This window comes from Panthera uncia, assembly GCF_023721935.1.
Source record: "Panthera uncia isolate 11264 chromosome B2 unlocalized genomic scaffold, Puncia_PCG_1.0 HiC_scaffold_24, whole genome shotgun sequence".
NCBI classification, from domain to species: domain Eukaryota; kingdom Metazoa; phylum Chordata; class Mammalia; order Carnivora; family Felidae; genus Panthera; species Panthera uncia.
Window position 1 is genome coordinate 37,546,598 of NW_026057580.1, and position 19,704 is coordinate 37,566,301.

Sequence of the window (19,704 nt, forward strand, 5' to 3'; positions counted from 1 at the left end):
ATTCTGTTCCAGTGGTAGCTACTAAAGAAGCTACAGGAGTCTGGATTTACTTACTGGTCTTGCCTCTTCCTGTCATCCGACCTCCTTCACCGTCAGGATACAGGGAGGACACAGTGATGGTGTAAGGAGTGTCAGGCTTCAGTTTCTGCAGGACCACACTGTTCTGCCGTCCCCCTATTGTGGTCTTAAGCAAAACAGGGATAAGTGTTAGTCACGTCCTCTCCATCTCACTGATCTGCCAGAGAAAGCTCTTTCTACAGGGGAGCTATTTGAGACCCTTGCCAAGATCTGGAAACACATACCACAGTGAAGGTTTAAAATATATCTTATGGTGTAATTTGAAGTGTAAACTGTGCACCTTAAATCATAAAGAACATTCTAAGCCTTAAACTGGTGACCTCAAAAAGATATTTCAACTTGCCGCCAGCACAGCAAAATTTCGTCCAAGGCACATTTCATAGCTCTTTCCCCAAAAAGGCTTTGATCATAAGTGAGCTACAAAGGAATTTTCAGATAGCAAAGAACTGCCTAATATTAGAAGCTCCACACCATTCACTAGTATTTTTACTTTTTTACAGATGTTTTTTATTTGCTTTAGAAAACACATTAAAATGATTCAGCAAAAGATCTAAAGCACTGGAATTTCTCCTCCCCGCCCTCCCCCAACCCCCACCCCAAAAGTGCCATTCTAACAGCATTAGCTGTGTAAACTACGTGACTGGACCCTTTGCCAGGTCACTCTCAGGCCAGGGTTCCCAGCCAGCTCTGTGATACCAGGCTTGAGGTATGAAGCTTTCCCAATTTCCTCCAATTACAGAGTTTGAAGTTTTTTACTCATTGCTTAAGGCCATCTAGCTATCTTGTTGAAAGAAAATTTGTATGATTTGTTAACAGTCTACCGAATTCAAATACTTATGTGATACTAATTAAAATCACATGAAAATGGCATGCTGCCCACAAAGAGTGTACATCTGGATGGCTGGATGCTCTAGTATGGTCCAGATGTTTCCCACTTAACCACCCACCAACTCTTTGAATTCCAGAAAAAACCTCAATGAAACACGAGTCATCCTCAATATGAGCAAATTGAATGAGGTGGCTAATTTTAGTAAATTGGATATTTGAGGTTATGAGAAAAGAAGTATCAATATCCATACAAACCATTTGATATTTAACAAATATGAAGGCATTCACTTAGTAGAACAAGCCTGATGGGTAAGCAGAGGCATGTCCTACTTCTCCCGTCCAACTCTCCAAAATATTTCCAGTATCAGTGATTCATTACTTTATTTCATGGACTAGCAGTGAAATGCAAATATTCCTAAGAATAACAAACCTTGAGGGATTATCATTTAATACTTTCCAGAGGGTGAGTTTATGAGACTCCTTCAAGTTATATCAAACCTCTGAGACACAGTAGAAATGGGGAGGGAAATGCTGAAGACAAGCTTCACCTGCTTTTAAGTTTTACCTAAATCTGGCCTGACATAGATAAAAGAAGTTCTGGAGTTTTTTTAAGTTTATTTATTTTGAGAGAGACAGCACAAGTGGGAGACGGATACAGAGAGAAAGAGAGAGAGAGAGAGAGGAGACAGCGAGAATTCCAAGCAGCCTTCATGATGCCAGAACAGAGTCCGATGCTCAATGTGGGGCTTGAACCCATGAAGCCATAACCAAAACCAAGTGAGCCACTCAAGCACCTCAAGAAGTCCTGTTTCAGACATCAAATTATCAGTTCATCAAATGTGTCTTTTCTTATTTTCTATAAAAGCCAGTTGATTACAGTTGGTATTTAGTTTATTATTGAAAACTTAATTAAAGTAGACAAAATTTCTATCCAAAAATACTGCCTAAGACTAGTTGTATGGAAACCTCAAAAGACTGACTCAAAAGTCACGCCAGTGACTGGAAGGGTTCCAGTTCAGCTAAACCCACTTAATATGCAGTATCAGAAAACCTTACCCACACACCTTTAACCACTGCCAGCATCCACCTCTGGCATCCATCTAACATCTCTACTGGTAAGGGGTAAGACCCATTTGCTGGATCTCGGCAAGTCCGGTGACTTACTGTTAATAACTCCTACCTCTCTATAAGGCTATGTGAGGAAATGTTATAGCCAAAATTATGTCAACAAAATGCTGGACCATATACGGCAAAAGAGACATTTGAAATAAATCAGGAAGCATCTCCCTGCTGGTATAAAAAATCATGGTGCCTTCTGACCTACGTGCAGTTCTAGTCACATATTTCACAAAGCAAAGGTGGAGAAGGTTCAAAAAAAGACGAAGTGAATGGACAAGGACTTTGTTAAATCAGGGAAGACCAGAAAGATAAAGAATATGAAGGTTGTTTACAGTAATATCATCTTTCTCAGAAACTTCTATTTGGGTAAATATAAAAATAATAAATAATATGAATTAGGTGAACAGAAGCCTAGATCTGGAAACTCCGATATAGGAAATATCTATCACATGCAAAAACAAGAAAATTACAATAACAGAAATTTGGCAAACTTTCAGTATTTGATTAAGTTGGAGAAATATGGATTAAAAATCTAAATAGACTTTAAAAATCTATAAATCCGGGGCGCCTGGGTGGCGCAGTCGGTTAAGCGTCCGACTTCAGCCAGGTCACGATCTCGCGGTCCGTGAGTTCGAGCCCCGCGTCAGGCTCTGGGCTGACGGCTCGGAGCCTGGAGCCTGTTTCCGATTCTGTGTCTCCCTCTCTCTCTGCCCCTCCCCCGTTCATGCTCTGTCTCTCTCTGTCCCAAAAATAAATTAAAAACGTTGAAAAAAAAAAATTAAAAAAAAAATCTATAAATCTTCATAGATAACCCAGCGCTAAGAGTTTTTAAGGGAAATGTGCATGCATGAGGCACATGTCTGATGCTGTGAGGCTGCCTACCATGAAAAGCAATTTTTGCTTCTCATGAGAATGTCCAGAGTTCCCATCGCAAATGGAGTCAAATAAGCCCATTCAATACAATAAATTTTGCATCCCTCAAAGTAGTATGACTAAACACTAGAGGCGAAAAGAGTTTGAGGAGAAAAGGTAGAATTTTCCCAGTTATATTTTTTTCAAAAATATTACCGTTTGCTCATTGCCTTCTCCTGTTGAAGGCTGGTAAGTAATTCTGTATTTCTGCACACGACCACTAGCGGGATCCCACTTAACAGTCAAGCTGTTAGATGTTGCATTGTACACTTGAAGGTTTCGTGGGCCACTTTTTGGAGCTGAAAAAAGATTGTTGAGAAACAGAGTAAGCTCACAGAATGAGGCCTCCTCCCCAAATAATCACTATTCACAAGGAAATCAGTATACTTTTAACTTTAGGACTAAATTTGACCCCAGTAAAGGATGGCCATTGAATCTTAAATGACTTCTTAACAAATGGCAATAAAGCAGTTTTTTAAGAAACGTTTAAAAATAGGTCTCAATCGATGCCTTGCAATTTAAAAGCAGAAAATCTCTTTGCAGTGGATTTCATGGTATTTTTCATTCATTCATTTGTTCATCATTTATTCATTCATTCATTATTTGTCATTCATATGGCTCAGCAAATTAAACTCTTACCTTGTGTTGTTAAGGGTATCAAACGTGCTGAAATTAAAAAAAAAAAAACAAAAAAACAAAAAAAAAAAACAAAACAGAATTTGGGGAAATATTACTAATATAGCCATAGCTCTATTTTTTAAATTAACTTTAAAATAACAAGGTCCTATTTCAAAGCTGAACACCTACGTGTGCGCTCACTGCCAGTCAGGTCATCGCTTTCTGACTCATCAGGATATATGGCAGTAACAGAAACTTCATAAAGAGTGTTCGGGTTCAGGTTTTCAAACACCAAAGTATTTTCATCTCCATTTAAGATGGTCTTAGTGAAAGAGGAAAAAAAAAAACAAACCCACACAAAATTAAGTCACCATGTACATCATACACTCAATGGAAGTTGGTTGACATTATTTAGCCACTACAAAGCCATTCTGGCTTTGTTGCATCCCAAGAGTTCAAATGTCACTAATAAGAAAGGATGCTTTTCTGGCAACAGAGGTAATACATGCTTCAAACAAGATTCCTTATAATGAAATAAGATGTTTTTCAAAAACGGAAGGGAGAAAGGAAGGAAGAGAGCTAACACTACCTCCATCTTGTCTGAGCTTCCAAAAGGTGCCCAGGTTATTCTGTACAGGGACACATCTGAAGCTCCATGATCCCAAGTCCCTCGGAAACTCTCCGGTGTTACTTCAGTAATCTTTAGGTTTGTTGGTGCTGGCACAGTACCTATCATGAGATAAAGCAGGACCAAGTCTATGAATGTGATCCACAAACAATATAATAAAACTGCTTTGTTTTACCTTCATGGACATGGGGACACTGGCTGAAAGCATTGTTTAGAACCAAGTATCTTACCAGTTCAGTTCATTTGAAAGATAGTGTAAGAGAAAGCTCTGAAAACTACAAACACTACATGGATGTAATAGGTTGCTATTTGTATTCTGTTAAAATGGTGATATTTTTTAAAGTACCTTTTAGAAATACTCTTCTAATTCACTGGTTCTCAATCATTCTGCATCTCAAGTATTTTTTTTCAATGTCCTATTTGAAAGCTGAACATCTACATGTGAAAACCATGGACCTGTTCACACAGCAATACACATAAACCTAAACTTTGGTAGATAATTATCTGAGAGTGCATGGGCCATCATAGTCTATGAAATGTAATGATCTAAGTAATCCATGCGTGAGGTTTTCTGATAAACACTCGTCTATCTTAAGGATAAGTGAAGCAGACTGTACTCACTCTGTCCAGAGACAGGAATAACCCCAGAGTGCTAATGACTGCTTGAAACCCCAATTAAAAGCCTCTCCAGGGGCGCCTGGGTGGCTTGGTCAGTTAAGCGTCTGACTTCGGCTCAGGTCATGATCTCACGGTCCGTGGGTTCGAGCCCCGCGTCGGGCTCTGTGCTGACAGCTCAGAGCCTGGAGCCTGCTTCAGATCCTGTGTCTCCCTCTCTCTGTGACCCTCCCCCGTTCATGCTCTGTCTCTTTCTGTCTCAAAAATAAATAAACGTTAAAAAAAAAAAAATAAAAAAAAAAAAAAAAGCCTCTCCATTGACCAAGCACAAGGAATCTGGAATGTCTGCCTCCAGTTATGAGCTTTCATTTTCAATTATTTCTCTACCCGCTACTAACCAAAGCCAACTACACAAAATCCAGACCCATCAAAAATTTATTTCTAATAATTACAGTGAAAAGGCCCAATGAGATACTGAGTGGCACCACTTTCATAAGCACATCTGCAAAGCAAACCACATGTTAAGGATGTACTTTCAATATATCTAAAAGGTATTAGGAAGTCTTAAGGATTAAAAACACATTGAAAGTATTGATTTAGTAATTACTAAATTACCCCCTTCCACTAGTCTTTTTTTCCTGACTTTTTTTCTTTACTACACCTGTTATGTTTATGCAGAGCTGTCTGTCTACTTGCATGCACTGATATTCCCATGCAGGCACTACCCTTTCCAGGTAAGAACCATGCCAAGAAGACAGCTGAGATTGCTAGCAGCAATCACATAAGAAAAGCAGAAGTCGATACTGTCTGATGTTAAGGAGTAGGCTGTAACATTTGACCAGACTCCCTGATCCTGTATAGACAGTTAGGTATGAAAGGAGAAGCTTTGGGGTCTCTAGTGAGGGAGTTACAGGACAGGAAGCAAATGTTCCAGATTTGTATTGATCCCAGCAGTACCTTACTGGATGAGGTGGGGCATCCACCTAGACCTGCGGTGTCTCCTGTCAAAGCTACTAGCCATACAGTAGTAGCTACTGAGTACTTGAAATATGTCTAGTCCCTTGGGGCGCCTGGGTGGCTCAGTCGGTTAAGCGGCCGACTTCGGCCCAGGTCATGATCTCGCGGTCTGTGAGTTCAAGCCCCGCGTCGGGCTCTGTGCTGACAGCTCAGAGCCTGGAGCCCGTTTCAGATTCTGTGTCTCCCTCTCTCTGACCCTCCCCTGTTCATGCTCTGTCTCTCTCTGTCTCAAAAATAAATAAACGTTAGAAAAAAAAATAATATTAAAAAAAAAAAAAAGAAATATGTCTAGTCCCAATTGAGAAATACTGTAAGTATAAAGTTAATACGTACTGGATTTCAAATAATTAGTATAGGAAAAAATTATGAGAAGTATTAATATAATTATTTTACTGATACATATTAAAATGACAACTCTTTTTATATATTGGGTTAAATAGAACACATTGAAATTAGTTTCCTCTGTCTCCTTTTACTTTTTCAACTTTTTTTTAACGTTTATTTATTTTTGAGACAGACACAGAGCATGAACGGGGGAGGGTCAGAGAGAGGGAGACACAGAATCTGAAACAGCTCCAGGCTCCGAGCTGTCAGCACAGAGCCCGACGCGGGGCTCGAACTCACGGGCCGCGAGATCATGACCTGAGCCGAAGTCAGCCACTCAACCGACTGAGCCACCCAGGCACCCCTCCTTTTACTTTTTCAAATGTGGCTACTAGAAAACTTTGAATTTCAGAAGTAGCTCCCATTATATTTCTTTGGAACTAGACCGGCTCTAGACCTCAACTTTTTAAAAAAATTTTGTTTAGTGTTTATTTATTTTTGAGAGAGAGAGAGAGAAAGAGAAAGAGCGGGGTAGGGGCAGAGAGGGAGGGAGACACAGAATCCAAAGCAGGTTCCAGGATCCAGGCTGTCAGCACAGAGCCTGAAGTGGGGCTCAAACTCACAAACCATGAGATCATGACCTGAGAAGAAGTTGAATGCTCAACCAACCCACACGCCCCCCTAGACCTCAACTTCTTAAGCGCTATTTGATTAGGAAATTATGTGCTAAGCATGGTGCCAGGCACTGGAGATGCAAAGTTGTACAAAGTAAGTATGTCTCTGCCTTCACTGGTGGGGAGGAGGGGTAAGCAGAATAGATAGAAAAAGATTAATGAGCAACAATAATTGGGTTAAATACTATGCAAGTACCATGACAGAGGAAGAAACGGACATCCCTGGAAGCAGCAACAAAATGGAGCAGGAGAGACGGGACCAGGGCAGGTTGCCCTGCATCTCCCCTGCCTTTCCACCGTGCAAGCCTCCCCTTCCTCTGAAACCCGACAGTGCGCAACCTGAGTGCCGCTTACCTCACCTTCCTTACACGAGCCCCTACATTGTCAATTACTTTTTCTTATCTCCACAATGAAATCATGAACTATTGAAGGCAAAGATTTTATATTTTGTTACCGCTGATAGCACTTTATATATAGTAAGATTTCAAAAAATATTTGATAACTAACACAACTTTCCCAGAGAAAATGGCCAACTTACATCAAGAATATACTTCCTCCCCACCCCCCCACACACACATGCACACACACACGCACACACACACACACACGTACACACACCAGTTGAGTATCTGGAAGATGAATTAATGACAGTGGCTGATAGAATAATAGTAAGATAAACGTATCATAGAAGGAATGGACATGTTAAATCACTATATTGTACACCTGAACATAACACTGTATGTTAACTATACTGGAATTAAAATTTAAAACTTAGATAATAAATAAAAACATTTTTAAATTTTTTAAATAGAGTGCCTGGGTGGCTCAATTGGTTAAGCGTCCAACTCTTGATTTCAGCTCAGGTCGTGATCTCTCAGGGGACTTAGAGTCCCACGTAGGGCTCTGTGCTACCACATGGAGACTGCTTAGGATTCTCTCCCTCTCTCTCTCTCTGCCCCTTCCCTGTTCGTTCTCTTTCTCTCTCTCTGTCTCTCTCTCTCTCTCTCTCTCTCTCTCTCTCTCAAAATAAATAAAACATTAAATTTTTTTTAATTTTTCAAAAATTAAAAACTTAATTGAAAAAATAAAATAACACAATAAATTTAAAAATAAAAGGAATGGACATGAAGGTAGAAGATGGGCAGAAAATAAATAAAAAGCAATCTGGAAATCCACAAATATTCAAAAAAATTTGTACTAAGAAACAAAATGACCCAATAAGTTCAGTTACACAGTCATGTAATGTTGTTTCTCAATTATCAAGGAAGCATGATCACAACTTACGGGTAGTTTCTTGAGCAGTCACCGGGGGAGACTCCCCTTCATCATACACTGCAGAAACCCCTACTGTGTACAGGGTTTGTGAGAGCAGGTCTTTGAGAGGGGTGCTGGTCCTTGACCTGTCTACTTCTACCTGTAATAGAGCAGTGGAACTATTTTTAAGAAGAGTATAGTTTTAACATCTCTGTTGTTTACTGTACCTCTTAGCAAAAGAGCATAAGAATTATGCTACAAAAAATAGCAATGGTTTCTAATATGCAAAAGAGTCCAGGAACCAGAGACAGTTTAAATGCTTCCAATGTGGAAAAATATATTGACACTAGGGTTTGGTAAATAATGACTCTCTACAGATTCAAGCAACCTAACCATTTTGCAACGACAGTTTCTCTGTTTCCTTTTGTATCACTGCCTTACTTCTTTCAGAAATGTTCTCCTGTGCATTACCTCATTTGTTATGCACAAGAATCCTGTGAGGCCCACTGGTCATTGTGCCTCTTTTGAAATTGAAACTTAGAATGAAATGAATGTGTGCACATGTATAAATTAGCTTTAGTGTAATCCAAATGACCAGCACAGTCAACAAGTGAGTGCTTACGGAAACTATTTCTATCTACCAAAAATGTCATTAATGTGCCCCCAAGCACACATAAGTTTTAAGCCCATTCTCTAGTGAAGGCCCTCAGTTTGCTCCCACCTTGAATCAGGTTGTCATCAAAACAGATCTCTGCCCAACATCATTTCAAAAACGCTCACCTCCAAAAGGACCCTCCTCTAAGAATACATTTACCCTTTCTCTCAGTCCTGCTGCATTGCCCTATCTTCCTACTATCTGATGAACTCCCCTCTTCTTTCCTGCATTCTTTGCTAGCTTTTATTTTTAGAAACATTATTATGATATTTTTAGTAATTTATAGAATGCAGAGTACCATAAAAGGCATCTTAATGAGAAGGAAGTACCATCTACATTCTACGACTCTATCCATTTAAAGGATAATGATTTTGAGATCAATATCACACAACAAAACATTTCCAAACTAAATGCAACACAGTCCAATATATCATCAAGTATTCAAAAAATGCCTTATTAATATAACAAATTTTCAATACTGTATTAATAAAGTTACAAGTATTCAAACATGCTATTCTCTATACTTATTTGGGTTCTTTTATTAAACCTACAGAAAACAAATATTTCCAAATCCATTCCAGTCTTCAACTTACCTCTTTGACATCTTCTTCTGGTGTTTTGTAGCGAACGATATATTTACGCACTTTTCCAGGCACGGGTTCCCAAAACACATTCATGGTGCTGTGAGTCACATCTCTGAGTCTCAAATCTCGAGGTTTGGGTAAAGGCACTGGAGACGCATGAGAAATGAGGTTTTGATGTGGCTCTCACCACAGAGTTCTAATGCATTTACACACGTTTTCAAGGAGTTGTTTGCAGAAAACTTAACTGTGCAGCAAAATAACTTTAAAAAATAGCTATGCTGATAAACACACTATGATTCTACTAGGTAGAGCTCAATTTTTCTCAGTAAGGATCTTTAAAAATATGATAAATTTAAATTTTTATTATAATTATAATTTCTCTTTTATATGCAGACTTCCTTCCACACTATTTTAATAAGATCTTAGTTGCTATTCAGCTATAATATATCATAATTCAGCATAAATGTGCAGCTTGTGTTTATCATATATTTAAATCAGTTAGGATAGAAAACAAAATCGAAAGAGTTATGGTCCCTTAATAGAAAATGATAGAAAAACAAATGGTTATGAGAATGAAGAATGAAGATGGGCCAAAATTAAGCACCCGGTAAGCTGGTAAGAAAATCCACAGAAGCATAAATGGTTACAAGAAAATCCAAACGACAAACTTTTTGCCAAGTCAAACAAAACCTTACCTTAAAAAGAACAGGGCTAAGGATAACCAACAAAGAATATATTAGACAGATCTCACTTTCTAGCTGCCCATTGACCACTTTCCTTTGTCTCTCAACTCTGTACATCCTTCCCCCTGAACGTCACCCTCCACTTCCATGTTTCTGCACCTTTTCCCCTTCAATGTTTTTGTCTCTCTGGATCTCTGTGTCCTCCCTTCCTCCACTGTTGTATTCCAGTTCCATATCAAATCCATGACCACACTCGCCTTTCATGCCATTATGACTCTTGCATCTTCTCTCCAGACACTCTGAGAACACCTATCTCCAATCCCTAGCTGGCTTCCCACTCTTTCCATCTGCCACTACCTCATTTCTAAAAAACCACCACCAGCTCTAAACAGGGTCTAATATATAAAAAATGATTATTTGTTGTCAATGAATTTATACTGTCCCACCTTTCAAGGGCTCTTTCTCTTTTCTGCCTTATCATGCTTCTGTATCACTTCCCCTCCCCCTTGAAGTTTCCTTCTAACTTCTTAATTTCCATAGAAATGTGGGCTGAGGCTCAAATTTAAACCTAGTCATCTATTCCAACATGACCACCTCAACAAGCATGAAACAAAAGTTCTACCCAGGAAAAGCAAGGGTCCTAAGTGCAATCATTGTCCTTTTCAAGAAAAAGCACCTGAATGCCAATGAAACAAACCAAAAACACAAAAGGGACTGATCAATAACTCAAGAAAAGTGCAAACCACAAAGGAGTCCACGTGCTTTACACTACCTTGTATTATCTATTGGTGCATTCCCAATACCCAGCAAAGTGACTGAAGTACAACAGATGATCAATAAATATGTTTTTGGATTGAGTAAACTGATTAGCTCACTTAATTGAAACAGACTTATCTACATGTGCCATAAAGTTTCTACTTCAGCAAGAACTTGGAACATCTTAATCTTAAGTCTAGAATCTTCCTGCAAAATTACACTCACCCGACATTCCCTTCTCACCAGTGCTATATATCATACTTAAATATACCATTATTTTATATTCTATGCCCTAATTGACACTTGGCCAAAAGTACTTGTAAGACACCCACCACTGATTGTTAAGAAACATCCTCAGTATCAACTACGTTAAATGTGAAAAAAAAGTACATCCTAGAATCAATTTAAGATGCTGCCATAAGTCTAGAATTAACTTTAATTCTCAATTGTGATTCCCATAAGGAATAACCCTGTAATTTATGCACAAATTATTCAAGTATTCATAGTGTCATTGGGTGGAAGAAAAATCCTAATGAACATTATATCAACAGCAATAAAGAAAGAATAAAAACTGGTAATATCTTACAGGTGACTTCCCGAGCAGTGACAGGTTCACTAGTGAGATCGTGCAAGGCAGCCTGCACTGTGACTGCATACTCAGTGTTGGGAAAAAGATCAGTCAGCTGCACGTCGTTCACTGTTGGCCCCACACGCATCTGCATACGGACATGCCAAAGGGAAATAAGACATTCAAATCAAACATTTCCATTTACTGGGGCTAGCCAATTATGGCCTATTTGTAACCACTAGATTATATAACACAACGTTTATTTTTCATTTCTCTGAACAGAATTTCTTTTCATGCCAATGTTTTTTTAAAATGTGTCAGAGGTCACAAATCTAATTTTCTATTTTTCCATTTTGCATGTAGTTATAAATGAGTTCATAAGCAACTGCAGTTTAATGCAGTCTCTAAAACTATAAAGTCTCAGGAAGACCCAATGATAAAGAAACAAATGTCTCCTACCTCTTTTGGTTTTGCTGGTTCTGTGGCATTGGTGGGTTCGTATGTCACGGTGTAGCCAGTAGCCCCTCCCACTGGCTGCCACTGCACATGCATGGTGGTAGGGCTAATATCATAAATATTCATGCTGACCACAGGGACTGGTACTGTTGGAATGTAAAGGCAGACATCAGTCTAAGTCCTGTCAATCTACTCATTTTTAATTGTTGACTCCTATTTAATAATTGGTATTATATATGCTAAATAGAGAATGGGTTGCTGCAAGAAGTCAATGAGGGTCAATATAATTCTTTCCTCTCTCCTGAAAAACCTAATCTCATTGTTCATTGCCACCTCATACTCAGGACAGCAAGTTACAACTATTTTATAAAAAAAGAAAGTTTAAATTTCAACTGGCATTCCAATGAGTCCATATGGAAGTGAAAATAGATACCAACTTCCTGAAATGTCAATCTCTTTTTCTGGAATATCTTTAAGTTGTCTCTTTTCAGACTTCAATCATAAAATTTCATATATAAGTAACAAGTACAGTATTTTATTTCATCATTAATTAAAAAAAATTAAGTGAGAGTGCCATACATTAATAACTGGAACTTAGGGGATTCATGGACTTCTGGAAACCAGGCCCATGAGGCACAGTAAAAGATTTTCAGTTTCCTCTTCATTTAATATCCATATAGCTTTCTATATACTGTCCAAAGATTGAGTTTAAAGTTTCAAGAAAATATCAGATTAATCCTGCCCATTATGAAATACATTATTTCCCACTTCCTATGATCTAATATGAAGGATAGTAAGAGAAGAGATGGAGGACAGGTTCAAGATGGTAACAAAAGAAGACTCTGAAATCACCTCTTCCCATGGATGCGAAAAATTTATAGCCACATATGAAATAATTTCCTCTGAAACAGAAAGACCTGAGAACTAGAGGAATAGTACCTTCCACAACAAAGAGAAAAGAGCCATATCAGGGCAGGTAGGAGAGGTAGGAGAAATATGAAAGTAATAATTTCACTGGAAAAAGTAAATATATAGTAAAGATAGTAGATCAATCACCAATAAGGCAAGTATGAAGGTCAAAAGACAAAAGTAGTAAAGTTAACTAAAATTATAATAATCAGCTAAATGATGCATAAAATAAAAGATGTAATATGTATCATCAAAAATATAAAACATGTGGGGTGCCAGGGTGGCTCAGCATCCGACTTCAGGTCATGATCTCATGGTTTGTGAATTCAAGCCCCACATCCAGCTCTCTGTTATCAGCACAAAGCCCGCTTTGGATCCTCTGTCCCCCTGTCTCTCTCTCTCTACCCCTCCTCCACCCACACTCTCTCTCTGTCTCTCTCAAAAATAAATATTTAAAAAAATCTTCTTACATAAAACATCATTTCTTTAAAAATATGAAAAATGGGGGATAAAAATGTAAAATTTGAGCATGTGTTCAAATTTAAGTTGCTATCAACTTAAGAGACTATCATATGCATAGGATGCTACATATGAATCTTACAGTAACCACAAAGAAAAACTAATACTAAATATATAAAAGAAAATAGGAAAGAAATCTAAACATAACACTAAAGAAAGCCAGAAAACCACAAGAGGAAAGAAAAAGAGAAGAAAAAAGACAAAGAAGAACTGCAAAAAACAACCAGAAAACAACAAAATGGAAATAAGTACATACCTATTGATTATTTCTTCAAATATAAATGGACTAAATTTACCAATCAAAAGACAGAGTGGATAAATAGATTTAAAAAAAAAAAAGAACTGTCTATATGCTACCTACAAAAGACTCATTTCAGAAATAAGGACACATGCAGACTGAATGTGAAGGGATGCAAAACAATATTCTATGCAAATGGAAATGAAAAGAAAGCTGATGTAGCTATACTCATATCAGACAAAATAGACTTTAAAATAAATACTGTACTAAAAGACAAAGGGGGCACCACATAATGATAAAAAGATCAACCCAGCCAGAAGATATAACATTAAAAATAAAAGTTTATTTATAAACACCCAACACAGGAGCACCAAAGTATATAAAACAAATATTTAAAAACCTAAAAGGGGAGATTGAAAGCAAAAAAATAATAGTAGGAGACTTTAAAACCCTACTTACAGCAATGAATAGGTCATGAGACAGAACATCAATAAGGCAATATTGGTCTTAAATGACACATTAGGTCACATGGCCATAATAGATATATGCAGAACATTCTATCTGAAAGCAGTAGAATGCACATGCTTCTAAAGTGCACATGGAACATTCTCCAAGATAGATCACATGTTGGGCCACAAAATAAGTCTCAATAAATTTAAGAAGACTAAAATCGTATCAAGCATCTTTTCTGACAAAAATGGTAAGAGACTAGAAATCAATTACAATGACAAAACTGGAAAAAACACAAAAACATGAAAACAAATAACATGTAACTGAACAACCATGAGGTCATCAAAGAAAGCAAAGGAGATATCAGAAAATACTTAGAAAAAAATAAAAGAGAAATAGCATTCCAAAATCTATGAGATTCAGCAAAAGCAGTTCTCAGAGGGAAGTTCATAGCAATATAGGTTTATGTCAAGAAACAAGAAAAATCTCAAATAAACAATCTAACTTTACACCTAAAGAAACTAGAAAAAGAAAAATAAATTGAGCCCAAAGTTAGAAGGAAGGAAGTAATAAACATCAGAGGCAGAAATAAATTAAATAGAGACTAAGGAAATAGAAAAGATCAATGAAACTAAGAGCTGGTTCTCTGAAAAAGATAAACAAAACAAAAAAACCCTTAGTTAAACAAACAAAGAAAAAAAAGGACTCAAATAAAATCAGAAATGAAAGAAAAGTTACAACTGATGTCATGGTGGGGAGGGGGGGAAGATCATAAGACACTACATAGGAGTGCCTGGGTGGCTCAGTCAGTTAAGTGTCTGACCCTTGATTTCAGCTCAGGTCATGATCTCACGGTTGTGAAATCAAGCCTCATGAATGGCTCTGTACTCAGCATGGAGTCTACTTGGGATTCTCTCTCTCTCCCTCTCTCTCTCTCTCCCTCTCTCTCTCTCTCTCTCTGTCTGCCCCTCCCCCACTTGTTTTCTCCCTCCCTCTCTCTCTCTCTCAAAATAAATAAACATTTTTTTAAAAGACCTACTACAAAAGACAATATGCCAACAAACTAGACAGCCTAGAAGAAAAGGATAAATTCTTAGAAACATACAATCTCCCAAGACTGAATCAGGAAGAAACAGAAAACCTGAGTAGAGTGATTACTAGCAAGAAGATTGAATCAGAAATCAAAAACTCCCAGCAAACAAAAGTTCAAGACCAAACAGCTTCATTGGTGAAATCTTCCAAACAGTCAAGGAGATTTAATACATAACCTTGTCAAACTCTTCCAAAAATTAAAGAGGAGGGAATACTTCCAAACACATTTTATGAGGCCAACATTACCCTGACATAAAAACCAGACAAGGATGCCACAAAAAAAGAGAGAAAATTATGGGTCAATATCCTTGACAAACATAGATGTAAAAATCCTCAACAACATATTAGCAAACCAGATTTGACAATACATTAAAAGCATTATACATTATGATCAAGTGGGATTTATTCCAGGGATGAAGAATGGTTCAAATTCACAAACCGATCAATGTTATATACAACATTAACAAAATGAAGGATAAAAATCATATGATCATCTCAACAGATGCAGAAAAAGCATTCAATAAAATTCAACACCCATTTATGATTTAAAAAAAACTCTCAACAAAGTGGCAATAAAGGAAATTTACCTCAATATAATAAAGTCCATATATGACAAACCCACAGCCAACATCACATTCAGTGGGAAAAAGCTGAAAGCTTTTCCTCCAAGTTCAAGAACAAGACAAGCATGCCCACTCTCACCACTAATTCAACATAGTATTGGAAGTCCTAAATATAGCAACTAGGCAAGGGGGAAAAAAGGTATTCAAATCAGAAAGGAAGAAGTAAAACTGTCACTATTTGCAAATGACATGTTACTATATATAGAAAACCCTAAAGACACCACCAAAAACTGTTAGACCTAATAAATGAATTCAGTAAAATCACAGGACATAAAATCAATATACAGATATCCATGGTATTTCCATACACTAATAACAAACTATCAAAAAGACAAATTAAAAAAATAACCTCATTTGCAATTGCATAAAAAAGAATAAAATATCTAGGAATAAATTTAACCAAAGAGGTGAAAGAACTATTCACTGAAAACTAATAAAACCTAATAAAAGAAACTGAAGATACACAAAGACATGGAAAGACATACTGTGCTCATAGATTGGAAGAATTTATACTGTCAAAATGTCCAGACTATCCATAAAAATCTACAGATTCAATGCAATCCCTATCAAAGTTACAATGTCATATTTCACAAAACTAGAACAAATAATTCTAAAATGTATGTGAAACCGCAAAAGGTGCTGAATAGCCAAAGCAATCACAGGGAAAGAAGAACAAAGTTGTGGGGTGCCTGGGTGGCTCAGTCGGTTAAGCGTCCGACTTCGGCTCAAGTCACCATCTCGCGACTTGTGTGTTCAGGCCCCGTATCGGGCTCTGTGCTGACTGCTCAGAGCCTGGAGCCTGCTTCAGATTCTGTGTCTCTCCATCTCTCGGCCCCTCCCCCACTCATGCTCTGGGTCTCTCTGTCTCCCAGTAATAAATAAATGTTAAAAAAAATTTAAAAAAAAGAACAAAGTTGAAAGTATCACAGTCCCTGATTTCAAACTATATTACAAAGTTATAGTAATTAAAACAGTATGGTATGGGCAAAAAAAACACACATATCAATAGAACAGAATTGAGAGTCCAGAAATTAACCTGCACATATATGGACAATTAATTTATGACAGAGGAACCATTGTATGTGCAATGGAATAAAAACAGTATCTTCAATAAATGGTGCTGGGAAACTGGTCAGCCACATACAAAAGAATGAAACTTAGACCACTCTCATACACCATACACAAAAGTTAGCTCAAAATGGATTAAAGACTTGAATGTAAAACCTGAAACTATAAAAATCCTAGAACCAAAACATAGATGGTAAGCTCCCTGACATCAGTCTTGGTAATGTTTTTTTTATTTTAATTTTTTTAACGTTTATTTGTTTTTGAGAGAGAGACAGAGTGTGAGCAGGGGAGGGGCAGAGAGAGAGGGAGACATAGAATCTGAAGCAGGCTCCAGGCTCTGAGCTGTCAGCACAGAGCCCAATGTGGGGCTCAAACTCATGAACTGTGAAATCATGACCTGAGCTGAAGTCAGACACTTAACCAACTGAGCCACACAGGTGCCCCAGTCATGGTAATGCTTTTGTGGCTGAGACTCCAAAGGCAAGGGAAACAAAAATAAAAATAGACAAATGAGACCACATCAAACTAAAAAGCTTCTGCACAGCAAAGGAAAATGTCATCAAAACAAAAAGCAACCCACTGGATAGAAGAAGATATTTGCAAATCAAAACTCCAATAAGGAGTTAATATCCAAAATGTATAAAAAACTCATACAACACAACAACAACAAGAACAACAAAACAAAGAACCCAATTAAAAAATGGGCAGAGGATGTGAATAGACATTTTTCCAAAGAAGACATACAGATGGCTAACAGGCACATGCAAAGATGTTCAACATCACTGATTATTAGGAAAACACAATTCAAAACTACAATGAGAGGTATCACTTCATACGTGTTAGAATGATTATTATCAAAAAGATATGAAATAACAAGTGCTGGCAAGGATGTGGAGTAAAGGGAACCCTGATACACTATTGGTGGGATTGCAAATTGGTGTGGTCACTATGGAGAACAGTATGGAGATTCTGCAAAAAAATTAAGAATAGATACCATAAGATTCAGCTATTCCACTACTGGCTATTTATTCAAAGAATACAAACCACTAATTCAAAAGATATATGCAACGCTATGTTCACTGAAGCATTACTTATAATGACCAAGATATAGAAACAACCTATCTGTGTGCTGGTGGATAAATGGGTAAAGAAGAAGTGATATATAATGAAATATATATATAAGTATATATAAAGTGGAATACTGTTCAGCCATAAAAAAGAATTAAATCTTGCCATTAGTGACAACAAGAATGGGCCTTGAAGGTATTATGCTAAGTGAAATAAGTTAAGAGAAAGAGAAATACCACATGACTTCACTCATACGTGGAGTCTAAAAACAAACAAAATCCAAACAAACAAAACCAAATCCATATACGGAGAACAAATCACTAGTTACCAGAGGGGAACAGGGTTGGAGGGTAGGTGAAAAGGATAAAGAAGATCAAGTGTAGAGTGATGGATGGTAATAGACTTTTGAGGGTGATCACTTTGTAGTGTATACAGATGTCAGCTTACAATATTGTACACCTAAACCTTATACAATAAAGAGAGGGGGAAGAGATAAAGACTTAAGGAACTTAACAGTAAGTAGAGTCAATTCTTGTCTTAGAGAGAGTGATGCCCACTCCCTCATCTTATTACTGGCCTCCCTTCCCCTGGAGTCCAGCCAAGAAGGCGGGAAAAGGAAAGAGTTCTTTCATATGGCCTCAGAAACCTTACCAGGAATAGGAGCAAGGAACAACTCTGCCAGAAGCTCTACTCAAAGTTAAAGCCATTAGAACTTCTCTAATAAAGGCCAGGATGAAAAGGCCAGGAAAAAAGGGTTGATGTCATTGACAGCAGGAAGATCTGGCTACATGCAAAACTGAAATAGGTCATCTCTGCACAGCTCCTCTTCCTAATCTTTGTCCCACTCCCCACATGACACCTTTCTTAAGTGAGTAACTATACGAAAGGTAAGTGAGCCCTCTCCGTTATCTATGGCCATGACTACCCATTCTACCAGTGGAGTCCCATGATTGCAAGAACAGCCAGTAAGCACAGATGAGTATTTATTGAGCACCTGTACAAAGAACACACTTAGTAAATATTTGTTGAATGGATATTGAACAATGGAATGATATGTAAGGCTGCCAAAAATCCCACACAGACTGCCACCTATTCATCTTAAAAAACAAAATAATGAGAAGATTTTTTTTAATCTGACTTACAAGTTTTTTCTGTGCCCTTCAGAGGCTCACTATATTCATCTTCTACCACAGAATACACATTAACAACATACTCCGTTTCAGGCTTCAGATCTTTCAGTACTGTGCTACTTTCCAGTCGGCTCACATAAAACTAGGGGAAAAAAATTAAAAAATAATAGCAACTTATGCTGCAATCACTTCCTTCTCTTCTACGACCATTACAAAGTAAGTTAGCTGCAATGAGCTTAGAAATTATATTTCGATGAAACCATTGTCTTTTGCTTTTGGAAATTACCAGATTACAATGAGATCTTAGACAATTCATATAATTTATTCTCCCAGCTGTTGTTTCCTTATTTATTTGTAAAATGAGTGGGTAAAACTAGATCATCTTTAGTGTTTCCTTCCACCTCAAGGATTCTACTATAAACTCACAAATAAATCAAGCATCCTTTGATTAAAAATCATATTGATATTCTGCAATTCTTAGAAACCATGAGAATTTAAGCAAAGCTCTTTTCCTTTAATTAAGCCCAAATGGAAGTGTTTGCCTAGCAAGGAATAGAAAGCACCACTGTTGATTCAGTTCTGCCGCTCTCTACATCTTTCTTGCTCCACACCCAACATTTTTTGGACCTTAATGTGAAGGACTTAATCTCAATATCAGGAAGGAGTGGGCTGTAGATGTTGTCTACTCACTTCTTGACGTTTCCCTCCAGAAACGGGATAGTATTCCACCTTATACCTGTCCACGCTGTCAGCAGGAGGTGTCCAGCTCACTCTAAGAGAACGATGGGTTCGCTCAGAAATAACTAGGTTAGAAGGTGCTTCCAGGTCACCTACACAT

At 37.6% G+C, this 19,704-nt stretch overlaps 1 protein-coding gene across 5 annotated transcripts in view; it reads right to left on the reverse strand.

The window, feature by feature from the left end:
* COL12A1 (collagen type XII alpha 1 chain) overlaps positions 1 to 19,704 on the reverse strand; it is a 116,988-nt gene that overhangs the window by 48,512 nt on the left and 48,772 nt on the right. For 4 of the 5 annotated variants that reach the window (XM_049652882.1, XM_049652879.1, XM_049652881.1 and 1 more), the window contains 11 exons: positions 19,557 to 19,696; positions 18,879 to 19,008; positions 11,773 to 11,915; positions 11,332 to 11,461; positions 9,316 to 9,452; positions 8,098 to 8,227; positions 4,145 to 4,284; positions 3,745 to 3,877; positions 3,577 to 3,603; positions 3,094 to 3,236; positions 55 to 184 (listed from right to left, as the gene is read on the reverse strand). In XM_049652882.1, the coding sequence (XP_049508839.1) occupies positions 55 to 184; positions 3,094 to 3,236; positions 3,577 to 3,603; positions 3,745 to 3,877; positions 4,145 to 4,284; positions 8,098 to 8,227; positions 9,316 to 9,452; positions 11,332 to 11,461; positions 11,773 to 11,915; positions 18,879 to 19,008; positions 19,557 to 19,696 (1,383 nt within the window). The remainder of the gene's footprint in view (positions 1 to 54; positions 185 to 3,093; positions 3,237 to 3,576; positions 3,604 to 3,744; positions 3,878 to 4,144; positions 4,285 to 8,097; positions 8,228 to 9,315; positions 9,453 to 11,331; positions 11,462 to 11,772; positions 11,916 to 18,878; positions 19,009 to 19,556; positions 19,697 to 19,704) is intronic. The other variant, XM_049652880.1, reaches the window with a different exon arrangement.